This window comes from Bos grunniens, chromosome 27 (genome assembly GCF_055505025.1).
Source record: "Bos grunniens cultivar Pamir isolate PY7600 chromosome 27, Bosgru_T2T1.0, whole genome shotgun sequence".
Classification (NCBI taxonomy): Eukaryota; Metazoa; Chordata; class Mammalia; order Artiodactyla; family Bovidae; genus Bos; species Bos grunniens.
Window position 1 is genome coordinate 40,348,588 of NC_141191.1, and position 17,147 is coordinate 40,365,734.

At 37.7% G+C, this 17,147-nt stretch overlaps 1 protein-coding gene across 17 annotated transcripts in view; it reads left to right on the plus strand.

Annotated features, from left to right (window-relative positions):
- The window catches only part of PSD3 (pleckstrin and Sec7 domain containing 3), a 607,319-nt gene that overhangs the window by 360,585 nt on the left and 229,587 nt on the right, over positions 1-17,147 (plus strand). For 12 of the 17 annotated variants that reach the window (XR_015156252.1, XR_015156253.1, XM_086380548.1 and 9 more), the window contains 4 exons: positions 973-1,167; positions 1,280-1,360; positions 3,059-3,171; positions 5,660-5,718. Coding sequence is in view for 11 of the 17 variants with exons in the window: in XM_086380548.1 (XP_086236674.1) it covers positions 973-1,167; positions 1,280-1,360; positions 3,059-3,171; positions 5,660-5,718 (448 nt within the window). In the remaining 6 variants the exon portion in view is untranslated. Of the gene's footprint in view, positions 1-972; positions 1,168-1,279; positions 1,361-3,058; positions 3,172-5,659; positions 5,719-17,147 lie in introns of those variants that run through there. The other 5 variants (XR_015156255.1, XR_015156254.1, XR_015156256.1 and 2 more) reach the window with 3 other exon arrangements.

Consider the following 17,147-nt stretch of genomic DNA (forward strand, 5'->3'; position numbering starts at 1 on the left):
TGAAGTCCAGCTGTCTTCTAGCTGCACCAGACATTAAAGAAATACGTAAAAGAAGTAAATCTCTCTTGCTTGTCTCTTTACAATTTATGCTATTGTTTTAGAAAATATAGCAGATTCATTTTGATATTTGGCAAAAGTAATACAATTATGTAAAGTTTAAAAATAAAATAGGGAGAGGGTGGGAAGTTTTGGGAGAATGGCATTGAAACACGTGAAATGTCATGTATGAAACGAGATGCCAGTCCAGGTTCAGTGCACGATGCTGGATGCTTGGGGCTGGTGCGCTGGGACGGCCCAGGGGGATGGTATGGGGAGGGGGGAGGGAGGAGGGTTCAGGATGGGGAGCACGTGTATACCTGAAATTTTTTTAATTTAAAAAAAAAAAAAAAAAAGCTTTTTCCATATGTTTAAACTAAAAATTTCAAATAACAAAATATTGTACCTTGATTAAATTAAAAAGCAGGTTTTTTTTTTACTTTCCTAATGGTTTATAAAATAAAGATGCATCTTACAGCTAAAAAAAATAAAATAAAATAAAAAAAATAAAATAAAATAAAAAAAGAAAATATAGTTATTTTTAATTAAATGTTTGTCTATATTTGTGAAATGGATTTTTTATTATTAAATGAATATTTGAATTTTTCCATTTTAATTACTCATGCAGTGAATATAAGTAGACATAACCCATATACACAAAAGTCTTTGAAGTCTTCTATACTTGTAAGAATATCAAGGTTTGAGACCAAAAGGTTTGAGAACTGCTTATCTAGGGTTTAAGCAATCACTTCTCTAGTATGTCAAAATACAGGAACTGAGAATATTTTTATTAATAATGAAGCATAAGGTATATCATTTAAAATAGTTTTTCATTTGTTCTACAATATCGTGATAATTTCCTTAGCTATTTTCCTTTTTGCCACACAAGAACAATCTTTTCTATTCTTTTGTTTCCTTCTTTATCAATTTTTACAGCAATGCTGGGGTGAAGACAGCTCTGCTACAGGCTCATTCTGAAATGGGGAGCACTGAAATTCTGGAAAAGGAGGCCTCAGGAAGTCTCAGTAACAGTACCAGCAGCAACACAGAAGCAGCCAAAAGGCTGGCCAAGCGCCTTTATCAGCTCGACAGGTTCAAAAGGTCGGACGTGGCAAAGCACCTGGGCAAGAAGTACGTTCCGTTCCAGGGCTGGTGTCTGAGTGCACCCTTATAAGCGTGTGTGTGTGTGTGTGTGTTCAGGTGGCTTCAGTTTTAATAGCCAAATCTATTTGTTTTCTTACAGCAATGAATTTAGCAAACTAGTTGCGGAAGAATATTTGAAGTTTTTTGATTTCACAGGAATGACACTGGATCAATCTCTCAGGTATGATTAAACATCACCTGTTCTTTGTTTCTAAATAATTAATTCTCAGAATAGAAAATGATGTGCTGAAGGTAGTCTGATTTTTCCTTTTTTAGACCCACAGTTACTTTGTGACCTTAGCTCAGAGTGTATTACGGAGAGTAAACGTTGTGGAAAGTGGGGAAAATGTATTGTTTTTGTGAAATTATACATGAACCCATTTTCTGCACCAAGTATATGACAGAGTAAAGAATGCTGGCAAAGTAAAGCTTGGAGAAATGGAATCTGTGGGAATTTGGTTTTTGAATGATCAAATTTTTTTAAAAGGCACAGTTTATAGACTGCAGAATTAAAGACTTTTTTCTCTAATTATTTGTTTACAATAGCCTAATAGCCTTTTCAAAGAGTACTTTGAAATTATCTAATGAATGGGATAAAAATCAATATCAGGATAATCAGCAGGAAGTTATCTGTAAAACTATTTTAGTCAGTTATTACTTGTGGCTGATCTGTTCAAATGGGTTTAGAGACACCTGACCCTCACGTCTCACACCATACTGTCTGTCAATTTCTAAGCACAGCTGAAGGTAAAACCCAGCCAGCATTTAATCTTATAAACTCTGTGATGTGTCAGAGCCTGGGGGAGCTCTGAGATCATCTTGTGTAACACTCTAGTTTTATAGATCAGGAAACTGAAGCCTGGGAGGTGAAGTGAGAAAGCACAGCAGTGAGTTAGTCTCTAGCTCTTTGCATGAATCAGGGGTACTTAGAGGTTTTCTGATGGAAACAGGTAAAGGTAGGGGAAAGATCTATATTTTTGCTTTGCTTTCTCATGTGGTTTATAAAAAAAGTTTAAGAGAAATTAAAGTTAGGTCAATATAATTTAGATTAACTGCAAGTAAGGAAGACAGCAACATTTTCATCATCAAAATATGGTTTATGATATGTTTCTTTCAAAAGTAGGTTTTCTTAGAACATTCTGAATAATTTTTTTCTTTCTCATCTCGTGTTTAGGTCAGTGCATCTACTTTGTTGAGTGAGAGTCCTGGATACATCTCTAATAGACCATACTCTCAGTGACTCTGATCTAGATTGGCATTCCTAATTCAAAAAATAAATTAGGGTTTTATTTTCCAATCTCTTCCTCGTATAGCAAATTAAAGATAGACTATGGTGATAATAGGCAAAATAAAATTAACAGAAACCTACTGTGCATAAGACAGTATAATTGTAATTTTAATAGTGGGTCAGTGGTGATTACCATCAAGTAACAAAATGACAAAGAAACCCTGTGATCTTTGTCAAGTTTTGGGGTCGCAAAGAGTCGGACACGACTGAGCGACTGAACTGAACTGAACTGAAGACATAGATCACGTTGTTATGCATCCAGACTTCAGTGTTCCTTAGTTTTTTCTGACTCATCTTTAAAAATGGCTTCTTTACATCATACGTGGAAACCACTCGCCTTCCCAAGCCTGTTTTTTGATGTATTGGCCACCATGCTGTTGCTCTGTCATCGTTTATATCAACCTTTCCTATAATATTAGCATTAGCATAAGTTTATGTTGAATAACCATCTAGTGATTTTTAAAGCATACCTGTAAAATATCTTACCTTGTATTATTAGTTTCTTAAGTTTTATGAATTAAGTTTAACTGTCAAACAGTATAGTCTCACATTTTCTAAAAATTCACCTTTTCCCTTTTAACTCTCTTTTAGGTATTTCTTTAAAGCATTTTCTCTTGTGGGAGAAACCCAAGAACGAGAGAGAATTTTAGTACACTTCTCCAATAGATATTTTTACTGTAACCCAGATACCATTGCTTCACAAGGTAATCTGATGGAAATGCTTAAATTACTTTTTTATAACAAGGGCTATTTTTCTCAATATAAAGGTTACATTTTATTGTGGGAAATATGGAAAATTATGCAGAAGAAAATGAAAATCATCGAGTTATGTCTAATTACCTAGAAATAACTGTTAACAGTTTGATTTACTTCCTTCTAGTCTATTTGTAAAATACTTTATGTCAAGTTGGAATCATTACAGAATTTCGTTTCGTACTGTTCTTCCCTTGCATGGTGAGCATCTCTCATGTCATCAGATATTCTTTAAAAACCATATTTAATGACTGCTTGATGTCCTTTACTCCTGTAGTTTCACTGTATTTTCCATGTCCATAGTATGGCAGTATACTTTCTTTAAATCGTTTATGGTCTGTCCCTGAGATTTTAATGTCCGTGCACATTGTAATAAATGAAATGTGCACAGACATAGCTTTCCTCTTTCTTCTTCCCATACACCTGATTTTCTAAGCTTCTTGATGAAGTGCATGTGTAGTTGTATGGTTAGTTCCAGAAACATTTGCAAATCTCACTGGCGTGTGTGAACTATCTCCAGTGCTTTCTCTGGGCATTCATTTTTACAACACTGACCACTGCCTCAGGTTTATGATTTTAATGACCTATATTTGTGTTTACTATTTTAAAAAGCAATTTTAAGCATTTTAATTTTTTATATATTCTATGAAAAGAGATCATTTCTCCATTTCAGTTTTTATAATAAGGCCAAGCTTTCAGGGTTTAAAATAAAAAATATTCACTTCCAATTGGAGTATCTTTCTTAAACTTAAGAATTCTAGACTAAGTCCCTGAGACCAGATGCACTAGGAATTGTAATTGTCTCTTCTGTTTGCCAGTTAGCAATGTATCGGTGTTCTTTATATTGACGCAAGTGATTGCTCCTGCTGCCTCTGCCCTGCAGGCTGTAGCTAAATTAATTGTCTGAGTGTTAAAGTCATATTGTCATCTGCAAAATGGGAACTGTCTTTCTTTCTTCTTTTGACTCTGCTAAGACCATCTATTCACTGTATCACTGTTGGTCTTAAGAAAATAAAAGGTATAGAAGTGAATTGTTTTTGTTAGAACCTTCTTCAAATCTAAGAAGATACTGACATTCTTAAGTGAAGCAGGGACTATGGATTTGTGTACTCAGTTGGCTGTTGATAAAGATATTTGAGAGTTGGCTGCAGAGTTTTATAAATACTTTCAAGAACTTGTTTTTATATGTATTTAGAATAGTGGAATAAATGAACTTTTAGGCATTAAGCAGCATCTGCTTAGAGATATTCTACTTAGAGAAATTACCTACTGAACTCAAAGGCATATTTTGGAAAATGAAGCATCTTTAATTCATAAATTCAGCAGTTGGACAAACTTTTTTGTACATTTAGTATAAATTAATAAGATTTTTCTCCTATCTGCAACTGCTGTACTATACTTGGATTGAGAATTGCAGGGAGAGAATAGTGCTTCTTCTTTCCCTTTATAAAATAAGAAGAGAAAGTGATGTTTCCATGTAACTGTGAAATGATCTTGCTGGTTTGGGTAACTTATTGCCTATAAATAGTTAATTTTTAAATCTTCAGTGATTATTTCAGTATTTCACTTTTGTCTGATCAGTTGTATCCTGGGCCAGTCAACCTAAATGTTGCCTTAAAGGAGTGGCGAGTGAAAGGATAACCATTCCTGTCCATATGTTTTTAGCCAGAGAACTAATACCCAAAGAGTAAACAGTGGAAGATGCACATCTTGGTTTTCTTTAACTTTTGCTTCTTTCCTAATTCACTTTCTTTCTAGAAAATAAAATTTAAAAAATAAAAGTATTAAATAATTTATTTTCTTTTCCATATGTCATAGAAAATTGAGAAACCATAAGTAAAAAGTAAAATTATAATTTTATTATCCAGAAATAATGATATCTTTTAATATTATGTTATAGATCATTCTAGATGTATCATATTAAAATAGAATCATACTGGATATAATTATTGTGAAATATCTTTCCATTTCAACGTGTGTACTTGGACCACATTTTTAATGACATCAGCGTAACAGAATTGTGTTTTAGGGGGGTCGTATTCACTCACTTCCATTGTCAGCAAGCTTCCTTTAGATATTTTTGTATTTTGGGTAGTTCTTTTATTTCATTAGTATTAATATGAAGTCCCCGAAGTAGATTTGCTGTGTCAAAGGACACTGTTTCAAAGCTTTAGACATTTTCTGTCAGATTGTCCTCTAGAGGTAAGAATAATTGACTTCATCACCAGTAGAGTTCAAGTCTGTGCACTGAGATTCTTTTAATAACGTTTTCTTATCTATTTTCTGTTTCCCCAAATGAATAGGATTAATTGTGCCTAGCCACAGGATTGTGGTTTCATAGGTTCTTAATTAAGCATAGGTATGCTGTTTTAATAATATTGAGCAGTCCAACAGGAACAAGTGAATTAATGCTTTCTGTCCTTGTCTCTCTTCTGTTAGATGGAGTCCATTGCCTCACCTGTGCAATTATGCTTCTTAACACAGATCTCCATGGCCATGTAAGTGTAGGGGTGTGGAGCTGTCTTACAGAGAGAGAGCTCCAGAATTTCCTGGGCTTATCTTTGCTTTTGTGTTCATACATGTTTACTGTCTGCCTTCTTTTATCTCGTTCTCTACATGGCAGGTAGGTAAACATAAATCTTTGGAAAAAGAAATAGCTTTTTTACATGCTAGCACTGAGCATAATTTTAAGTATGCACCATGTTGTCTGCATGTCTGGAGTTCTAGCTATAATGCGCGCAGTCTGTTATCTTCTTTGTCCACTAGATGGCAGAGACTGAGCTTTTACTTTTGGTTTTGGTTTTTAGTTAGCTATGAGGGTTGATACAGTATTGCAGAAAGAGGATGTTAAGTTAGATCTGAAAGTGTTGACTATGTTTTCACTAAATATAGTAGCAAGTGTTAAGAGCTAAGTTTTTTAAACACCCCTTAGCTTACCTGGTCTTTTGCTTGTTGAAATATCAATATAGTCTACTTAAAGTATAGGATGAACTTCTTAAATTTATGATTGTAACTATACTTTCATCTTTCACAGAGGTGGAATTTTAGCTTTTGCTTAAATTGTTCATATTAGAGAAAATAAGAAATGTTTTAGTTAAATATAGATCAATATAGATCAAATATAGATCAACATGTACACAGCACAAAAATTATTTCATAGTCCCACGTCCATTTATTTTGAAGGGAAAATCGTGTTTCTTGTAATTAGTCTACATCATCCCTTGATTTGCCATATGGTTTTTACCTTACAACTAAGAAATCATATTAAAAGAACTAAAACTAAGATAATGGCCCTAATTTGTTCTTCTGTTCCAAAAGGTCACACCTTATTTTAAACAAGAAAAAGGATAACTCCTTTTCTTGTTCTCCTCTTTAAGAAAGGCAAGTAGAGCTGTATGGGGTCCTTAAGATGGACTGAGGGGGACAAGCCTCAGTTTAACAGGGCGGTAAAATGTCTTGTGGAAATGAAGGTACTGGGATTCCCACAGCGTGAGCCTTGGAGTGAGTGGCAGAGTCTGATGTTAATTCAGCGTGGCGTGGGGCTGGCCAGCCAGCATGCTGTCCTAGCCTCTGTTTTCCTGTTGCCAATGAAGCAGGCTCTCACCGCTTTCCTCTGTTCATCCTGTGACCCCCCTTCTTCTCCTCTCACCCAGTTTCCTAGTCTAACCATCAGCTGAAGGAGACGCTTTTGATTATGGTTGTCCACACGTGACATTGACCCAAGCCAGTGGGTCCCAGGGCCGGGGATCTTCTTCACGTATGATAGTTGTGTATTTACTCTGTTCAGACTGAGAAAATGTGTAAGAATGAAGAAAAGAATCTAGTGACAGTTTGATTCTTTTTTACAGGTTGACTATGTCATAGAACTTCTGTAGAAGTAGCTAGATTTGCAGGCATTTGTTTCTATTAAGGGGCTCCCCGGTGGTTCAGTGGTAAAGAATCCGCCTGCCAGCGCAGAAGACATAGGTTCAGTCCCGGGGTGGGGATGATCCCCTGGAGAAAGAAATGGCAACTTGTTTCAGTATTCCTGCCTGGAGAATCCCACAGACAGAGGAGCCTGGCAAGCTGTACAGTCCATGGGGTTGCAAGAGTCGGATATGAGTTACGATTAAACTACCACCACCATTTCTGTTAAAAACTGGATTGCTTTTTAAAAAGCTAATATTGTTTTAATAATAATTTCAAATAAACATGTATCTTATTAATCACAATAATTTGAAACATAGCATTAAATAAAGGTGTGAGGTTTGTTATTTATTCAGATAACTCCGCACGCTTGATACACAAACGAGACGCCCTGGGGTGTCTTGTGCGTGGGTTCAGAACCACAGGTCTTGAACTCACTCGTCTTCCATGTTTGAGGAATTGAAAAGAGATTAAGTGATATACTACACTTCTTTTTGGCAACTGGAATATAAGAGTTTGTATAAGTGAATGGTTTAGTATTATCTTAATTTATGCCAATCATACATAATTAACAAGTGGTTATAGTGGCAGAATTACATATGAGGGAGAAAATGATAAATACAAATCTCTCTGTATCTTCAAAATCATGTTTTTAGTGATTATTAGTTCTCAGCTTTGTTTTTAAAAGTGTGTGCTACATACTGGAGATTGTTGTTTAAGTTTTGTATATTAGACTTTTTTATTCTTGTATACAATGCATGCTGTTACAAGACTGTTGAACATACAGTAGCTGCCATAAAAACTAACCATATGAAAATGTGTTTCTCTTCTTTTCCTCTGGATTCTTTTTAAAAATGAATTTTCCTTCTAGGTGGTAAGTTTTTAATCCATAATTTTGGATGTAGCTTCTCTTGCATCATGATTACCTGAATTATGGTACAGTGTCTGACTTACTAGCAATGGCTCCTATGAAAGTGAATCATTCATAAAGACTATAGAGTGAATTATTTCTAATATCTTCCCCTTTCACCCTCTCCTTATGCTATACTGCCTAGGCCTCACCTCTCATTACTTAGTCCAGAGCCAGAGTAATCCTCTTGGGAAATGAACTAATAATCCACTTCCCTTTTCTTCCCTGCCATCGTGTCATAATAGCATGACCTTTCTAAGAAGTGCTGAGACAAGCTTGCCCTCACGCTCTCAGTGGGGAAGGTGTAACCTGAGAGGTTCTCTTCTTAAGGCTGTTCATTGGGAATCTTCCTGTGCTATGGAATGACGTGTTGAAAATGCATTGGCATGGGCCTTTGTTCTTCCTGCTAATCTTACTAATAAAATGGTAGAAGGTGTACTAACATAGCAAGCCTAATTCAGTGCTGTATGTTGGAATGCTTTTCTGGCTTCCCCTTTTCTAGTTTATTCTATCATTAAACAAACACTTTAGTGTTTATGCTCCACTCCAAGTTTGCTGCCATCTGGGTAAGGATCAGAAGTCAGATGGAGTGGTGTTGGTAGGCTCGCCGCCCTTAGCCGGGTTACCTACAGAGCTGGTGAGGGCTAACCGAGGTGCTGTGGTAGAGAAGCACTGGGGGAGGGGGTTTCTTAATTACATACATTTCACTAAGTGGGCCGCACAAAGGCAGTCTGCAATATATACAGTATTTTGGGGAGAAATTCATTCAGATGTTATAGTCATTTCATTGGAACTAAAGAATGGTGATTCCCTTCTGTATCTATTTTAAAAAATGTGAATGATTTTTACCATTATTATACCAATAATATGGACTTACTTTTACTTATCTGCAAGTGGTTTACTAATCTTCATTAAATAAGTATTTTCTAATTGTGGTCACGTTTGCTAAGTAATCTCTTTTATTTTTAAAATGCCCCTTCGTCTATGAAGTCTGTATGTAAGTTAGACTTTTGTACATACAGGTCAATTTCTGTCAAAACAGTAAACAGATTTATTTTTCTCTTGTTCTGTTGGACAAGTTGTACTGAGTATTGTTACTATCAACAAGCAGAGAGTTGAAACTCTATTTTTTAAAGCCTTGCATTTTATTGGAAATAGTATGAATAAAATGATTTATCATGTTAGAATGCATTCATACCTTTTCCTTTTCTGAGCTACTCTGCAGGTATGCTCTATTAACTTAAAAGTATCTCTCTTGTCCTCCAGTCATATTCAAAATCCAGCCTCTCGAATCCAAGACTGAAGACAAGCAGCAGGGCCGGGACAGTGGTGGGAGGACTGGACCCTGAAATGGGAGGAAGTTTCAGAAGAAGAACTGAGATGCAGTAGAGAGTGGGGTAGGCGGAAGCATAGGCGTTGGCCGGTTTCTCAGCTAAAAGTCGGAAGCGATCCACAAGACGGTGCTGCCCAGGCCAGGCCGTGGTCAGAGGCAGGAGCCAGGGCATTGTTGTCAATCAAGATTTTGCGACAAAATCTGCCCTTTAACACCGCGGCTTGGGATTTTTAGTGACAATTTTATCTGAAGTGTGTCTGTGCTTTCTGGCAGAGCCAGGCCCCCAACCACCCCACTCCACCCCCGCGCCCGCCACACATAGGGGTGGGGAGTGGGCTGTGGTCCTTCTGGAGTGGTGGCTGCCTGTCTGGGCTGGGCGCCTGCAGATGCTCTGTCCTTGGGATCCTCGGCCTGCTGCTCATTATCTTCAGGTTTGTTGCACAAGGCAGGACCTTAGTGGTTTTTTGAGGGGTTGGGTTATGGGTTGGATAAGGGCTAAAACCACGGCAAGGACACTGTACTGGTATAGGAAAGAAAGAAGGCAAGGAATACAGTACAGCTTTTGTAATAGGATAATGTCAAAAAGTTGTGTAGTTCCGTTGGAGATAGATCTTAGGAACTCATTATTTTTCAATTTGTAAACTGTGTGAGTAATTGTGATAATTCAAAGATGGGCTCTCTAGGACACTGAAATTTTGAAGGCTGGGTTAAATAAATATTTGGTTATTATCAGAGGTGGAAAATGACTATTGTGAGACCTGTAATTGAAGAATTTTAATGCTTTTCCTTTTCATGTCATGCTATCTCGTCTCTCCACCCTCAGGAGCAGTGCAGATCTCCGTGAGGTTGCTAGGTAGTCAATTTGCACCTCAGGAAACCTCTGTGGGCGCCTGCGGTTGTCGTCCTGGTAACTGACATCTGCCCCCTCCTGTGGCGCGGTGGTCTCTGAGGACCCCGCTTTGTGTCCCTGCAGCCCTCTTTCCTCGGTCCCTCTTCCAGGAGGGCCAGCCCTGGCTGCAATTTCTTTTTCTATCTGAGCCCTGTCCCTCTGCGGACTTCCAGCCATGGGTGACATTTACTTCCAGTAAGCCTCCTCCCCTTGGAGTCCTCCTTTACACGCCCTTGGTGCTGCGTCCTTCCTTTTCCGGTTAGACTCTGCAGCCACAGTGACTCCTCCAGGCTCTCACCACTTCAGAGTGGCAACTGCCTAGAATTTTAGCAGGAATCCTTACTTAAGCGCATCAGAATCAATCACGCACGGGAGGATCTTCCTGGCTTTCATCACTCCTCAAGATGACAGCCTCCCTTTCCGTTTTCCTTCCCTGCATTTCTTCCTCCCTGTCCCTACCCTCTTCTCTTTCTTTTTGGTAGTTCTACTTTCCTTAGAATCGGGTCATACTTATAAAACACAGCAGGTGTAGCTTTCCAGTTGAGTCAGTGGGGCTCATTTAGGGACCTCAGATCCTCTCGCTGATACATTGTTCAGCCCTCCGCCCTTCTCTTTCTTACCAGGATGTGTTTTCACATTTGCACAGATCGTTAGTACAAGGTGATAAAGGAAAGCAGATGGAACTCTTATTAAGGCAGGGTTGGCTCTTTCCTCCCACAGATAGTTTGGGGAAGAGCAAGAATGAGGATGAGGAAGGGGATAGGAACCTCCGGCCTCTGACCCTCTTATTTACTTTAATGTCTGCCTTTCTAGACAATCATGTTAGAAGCAGAGATCAGTCTTTGAATTAATAATGAGAACAGTCTTTTCCTTTATCTTCTCAAATTTTAGAGGAACTACTTTTTATGAAGCAGTAATCGAGCCTGCTACTAAATAATTCTCAAGCTTTTTGTTCTCAGGATCCCTTTATACTCATATTTTTGAGGGCCACCAGAAAACTTTTACTTATATCTGTTAATATTTACCATATTAAAAACTAAAGTTGATGATTTAGAAAATGTATTGAATCACTTTTATAATAGCATTTATAAACCAATTAAATGAATAATATACTTCTACCAGACCACCTGACCTGCCTCTTGAGAAACCTGTAGGCTGGTCAAGAAGCAACAGTTAGAAATGGACATGGAACAACAGACTGGTTCCAAATCGGGAAAGGAGTACGTCAAGGCTGTATATTGTCACCTTGCTTATTTAACTTATATGCCGAGTACATCATGAGAAATGCTGGACTGGATGAAGCATAAGCTGGAATCAAGATTGCTGGAGAAATATAAATAACCTCAGATACACAGATGATACCACCCTTATGGCAGAAAGTGAAGAAGAACTAAAGAGCCTCTAGATGAAAGTGAAAGAGGAGAGTGAAAAAGATGGCTTAAAGCTCAACATTCAGAAAACTAAGATCATGGCATCTGGTCCCATCACTTCATGGCAAATAGATGGGGAAACAGTGGAAACAGTGACAGACTATTTTGGGGGACTCCAAAATCACTGCAGATGGTGACTGCAGCCATGAAATTAAAAGACGTTTGCTCCTTGGAAGAAAAGCTATGACCAACCTAGACAGCTTATTAAAGAGCAGAGACATTACTTTGCCAACAAAGGTGTGTCTAGTCAAGGCTATGGTTTTTCCAGTGGTCATGTATGGATGTAAGAGTTGGACTATAAAGAAAGCTGAGTGCCAAAGAATTGATGCTTTTGAACTGTGGTGTTAGAGAAGACTCTTGAGAGTCCCTTGGACAACAAGGAGATCCAACCAGTCAATTCTAAAGGAAATCAATCCTGAATATTCACTGGAAGGACTGATGCTGAAACTCCAATACTTTGGCCCCGATGCAAAGAACTGACTCTTTTGAAAAGACCCCGATGCTGGGAAAGATGGAAGGCGAGAGAAGGGGACGACAGAGGATGAGATGGTTGGATGGCATCACTCACTCAATGGACATGAGTTTGAGCAAACTCTGGGAGCTGGTGATGGACAGGGAGGCCTGGCGTGCTGCAGTCCATGGGGTCGCAAAGAGTCAGACACGACTGAGGGACTTAACTGAACTGATGAGTAATAATTATACTTAAAATTTAGTGAAAAAATTAGCATTTAAAAATTTTTGAAAATCTCTTTCATGTTTGGTTTAATAGTAGACTGCTAGATCCTCTGCTTCCACGTTTTGTCTGTCACAGTATATCACAAGTCATGTAGCTTCTAGAATACTCCACTGTAACTTATGAGAGAGAGACTGAAAAATGTTTTTATTGTTATTATGAAAATAGGTTTGACTTCATGGATACCCTGAACAGAATCCCTGAACCATACTTTGAGAATCACTGTGTTACCATAGTATTTTCAGTTGCCATACATATTTTTTTCTTCATGCTATTTCTGGCTCCTTTTTCAGTGGCAATGTATTATGGAAGTGCTGGGGAATCCCAGTAATATTTCAGATCTCTCTAAAGGTGGAACTTTTAGCACACTAGCTTTGTGTTTGGGGTTTATGAAAGAGTACTTTGAGTATCACAGCTACAGCTTCTTGGTTTGTAAATTTACAAAGGATCCTGTTTTGCCAGCTAATCATGTGTATTAAAAACTGGACACCTGAGGGCAGCAGAACACAATTAAGCTTATCTGATAGAGACGCATATGAAACCAAAGCAAAGAAGCAGCTTTCAGCAGAGCTCCAGAACTGAAGTCATTACCAAGTCAGTAGTATGCTTTTTCAGCACTTACTGTAACATGTTGGAGGAGGTGGAGTTGCCATGTGGGAGGGTATGCCTGCTGTGTCTTAATATCTCAAGATTTATGAAGCCAGATTTTACCAATGGATCAAGAGAGCCTTCAGTTTCTCCGAAAGCATGTTTCCACAAAGCTTCCAGACTTTACACTATTAAAAATGAAAAATTTGAGGATTGTTATACTAATTCTTCAACCTTTCATCCAGAGTGTAGACTGTGGGCTGCTTCCTGGTGAGTGCAGAGTTGAGACGCCACTTCAGCAGCAGCTCACCCTCAGGCCTGAGCGAGGGTCAGGTCTTGGCTGGAGCTCCATTCTCCGTGTCAGAGAAGCGGGCTCAAAGCAAAGCCGTGGTCACACTTAGGCTCAGTTTTGGACTGTAGCTTGTGTGGTGTCTAAGACGTTGCTAAGATCTCCATCTTACCTTTCCTCCTCCACTCTCAGTTACCTCTGAAGTCCGGAGCTGATTATCTGCTGGGATGGGGGAAAAATGCCACGACTTTAGCAGAGGATAAACCTGAAGTTAAAGCCCAGAGTGTGTCGGATGCCTGACCCATTTGCTTATCCGTGACGTGTCCTCGGGACTGGGGCCTCCTCCTTCCATTTTCCTATAGCCTCGTGCTCAGTCGCTCCAGTCGTGTGCAACTCTTTGCAACCCCATGGAGCCTTAGTGCACCAGGCTCCTCTGCTGTGAGATTCTCCAAGCAAGACTGCTGGAGTGAGTTGCCATGCCCTCCTCCAGGGAGTCTTCCCAACCCAGGGATTGAACCTGTGTCTCCTGCATTGCAAGCAGATTCTCTCACCAATGACCCACTGGGGAAGCCCTTCTTATCGACTAAGGGCCTGCAAACCACGCCCCACAGTCCAGCTGGTTTTCCTGAACACGATCACACACATTTGCAGACTAAAATGACAGTGTTGAGTAGTTGTAACAGGGATCTTACGGCCTGTAAAGCCTAGAATATTTATCTGATCCCTGACAGAAATTTACAAAACTTGTCTCTTCCAGACCAGACTCTTGCCCTGGTCTATGAAACCTTCTACTTCCTCCCTAAAAGTAGTAGGTAAGGCTGAGGAGGATCCTTTTATCTAACATTCTAAATGAGAAACATGTTTACATCCAAGTTATATTTTTCAGACATGATAAATTCATCATAATTTATTCATATAAATACTTTATATCTAAAAGGAATCAAATGGAGAAAACAGCTCTTTATTTTTAAGAAAATATATTTTTAAATGACTGTTTAGTCATTTGGGGAGAATAACCTTAAATTTGTCTGGGAGTGTGAACCCCCAGTCTGGGTTTTTTTTTTTTTTTTAACTTTTGACTAATATTTTCTCTCATTAAGGATAGTACCTTAATTGGTTAAATTGTCAAGATTTGGGCCTGACTGGTATTTTGGGATTTCAGATAGAATTATTTTTTGTGGCTTCTCCATTTTAAGTTTGGTTAAAAATGCCTCCTGATTCTAAAGATATGATCTCCAGATTTACATTCTTTGAACATCTCAGATTTGATTGGAAATACTGTATTGATTTCAAAGAATAATTTTCGAGCCTTTCAGTGCATAGGAGGCCTTTTCAAATTCCTATGCTTTATTCATTTAATGGGAAAGAATTCAGAATATCAGAAAGTTCTATGAAAGTGCTGCCTTGGCATGCAACTGCCAGCATTTGTTTCAGAGAAGGCCTCCTTTTCCCCAAAGTCATGATTCAACTTGAAAACAAGACTAGAACCATGATGCCTATGAACTGTTGAGGTGCAAAGTCAGTGATTAGAGTAAGCTTTGATAGTATTTGTTTGAATAATAGTTTTTCAAATTAATTGATACAAATTGGTATGACACAGTCTCATAAGTACTTATAAGGACTGTTTCTTGATGACAAAGACTTCATTTTCCTTTGACTCCCTGATAAAAATAGCATAAAGACTTGGGGAGTGTTTAAACATGGATGTCAGCAAGACGCAAAGTGGACTCACCTGACCCTTTGCTCCTAGACGTCACCGGGAAGAATGACTAGTGAGGCAGAGGAGGACAGGAAGTTGCAGATATAAACAACCTTGACTATTCAGGAAGTTAGCTTACAGAAATAAGAGGATTATAAGAGAATACTATCAACAATTGTATGTTAACAAAAGATCACGCAGGTGAAATGGACAGGTTCCTAGAATGATAAATACTGTTGAAACTGAATCAAGGAGAAATAGAAAATCTGAATAGACCTATAGCAAATAAAGAGATTTAATTAATAATAAATAAAACTTTCCTCAAAGAAAAGCCCAAGACCAGATGGCTTTATTTGTGAATTTTACTAAACATTTAAAGAGGTTTTGATATAAATTCTTCACAAAATTTTCAGAAAAAAATAAAAGGGGAGTGATTACTTTTCAAAGCATTCTATGAGGACTATACTACCCTGATACCAAAACCAGACAAAACTATCACAAGAAAACTAATATCCCTTATGAATAGCCCTGTGAATATAGACTCAAAATCCTTAGAAAAAGGAAAATATAGTCTAGCAGTATATAAAAAAGACTATATATTCTAACCATTTGAAATTTATTATAGGAATGCAAGATTAGTTCAACATATGAAAATCAATCTAAACTCCTTATTAATGGAATAAAAGAGAAAAGCCATGATTATCTCAGTAAATACATAAGCACTGCCAAAATCCAACACCATTTTATAACTAAAAAAATATATATATATAATATGCCAGGAATAAAAAGGAATTTCATTAATTCCTGAAAATGAGCATTTATGAAAAACTCATAGCTAACATCATACTTCCTGGAAAAGTTGGAAGACTTTTTGTGCCCCAGATCAGAAACAAGGCAAAAGTGTCCACCCTTGCCACTTCTTTGTTACATATTGAAGATTTTATCCAGGGTGAGTAGGCAAGGGAAAAAAATAAAACATGTCATGATTAGAATGAAATAAGTAAAATTTTCTCTGTTTGCAGAAGACTTGATCTTTTATATAGAAAATCCTAAGGAATCTACAAAAGAAAAAAATGATTAGAATCTAAAAAACAGTTCAGCAAGGCTGTAGAATAAAAGTTGAATATACAAAGATCATTTGCATTGCTGATACTAGCAGTGAACAGTATGAAAATGAAATGTTTCATTTACAGTATCATCAGAAATACTAAGATACTTAAGAATAAACTTAACAAAATAAGGTGGATGCATTGACGTTGAAAACTACAAAACATTGTTGAAAGAAACCAAGTAAGTGGAAAGTAATTTCATGGTATTGGATTGGAACCCTTAGTGTTAAAGTGCCATGCTGTCCAGAGTGATCTTCAGATTCAACACAGTCATCCTCAAAATGCCAGCTGACCTTTTTGTCCCCACAGAAAATTGATAAGCTGCTACTGAAATTCAATTACAATTTCTATCCAAGTCCCAATGGCATTTTTTGCAGAAAAGAAAAATTCATCCTAAAATTCACATGGAATCTCAAGGGACTGTGAATAGCCTAAACAGATTTGAAAAACGACAAAACTAGAGAACTCACACCTCCTGATTTCAAAACGTATTACACATCTACAGTAATCTAAAGAGTGTGATACTGGTGTAAAGACAGGCAAATAGGCAAACGGAATAGAATACAGAGCCCCTAATGGACTCTTGTATATATACTTTTTAATGATCTTCAGCAAGGGTGCCAAGATTACTCAATGGGGAAAGGACAGTCTCTTCAACACATGGTGCTGGGAATAAAGGACATCCAAAGCAGAAAGTGAAGTTGTACCCTTATACCATATAAAAGATTAACTCAACGTAGATTAAAGGCCTAAAACGGCAAAACTATGAGAATAAAACATAGAGATAAAGCTTCATAATGTTGGACTTGGCAATGATTTCTTGGATCCGACACCCAAACCACAGGTAGCAAAATTTAAAATAGACAAATGGGCTTACAGCAAACTTGCAAACTTTTGTACACAAAAGAATACTACAAAGTGAAATGACAACCTACAGAAAGGGAGAAGATATTTGCAACTCTTATATCTGATGAGTAATAAATATCCAGAATATGTAACGAACTCCTACAACTCTACAACAATTAAATTAATTACCCCATT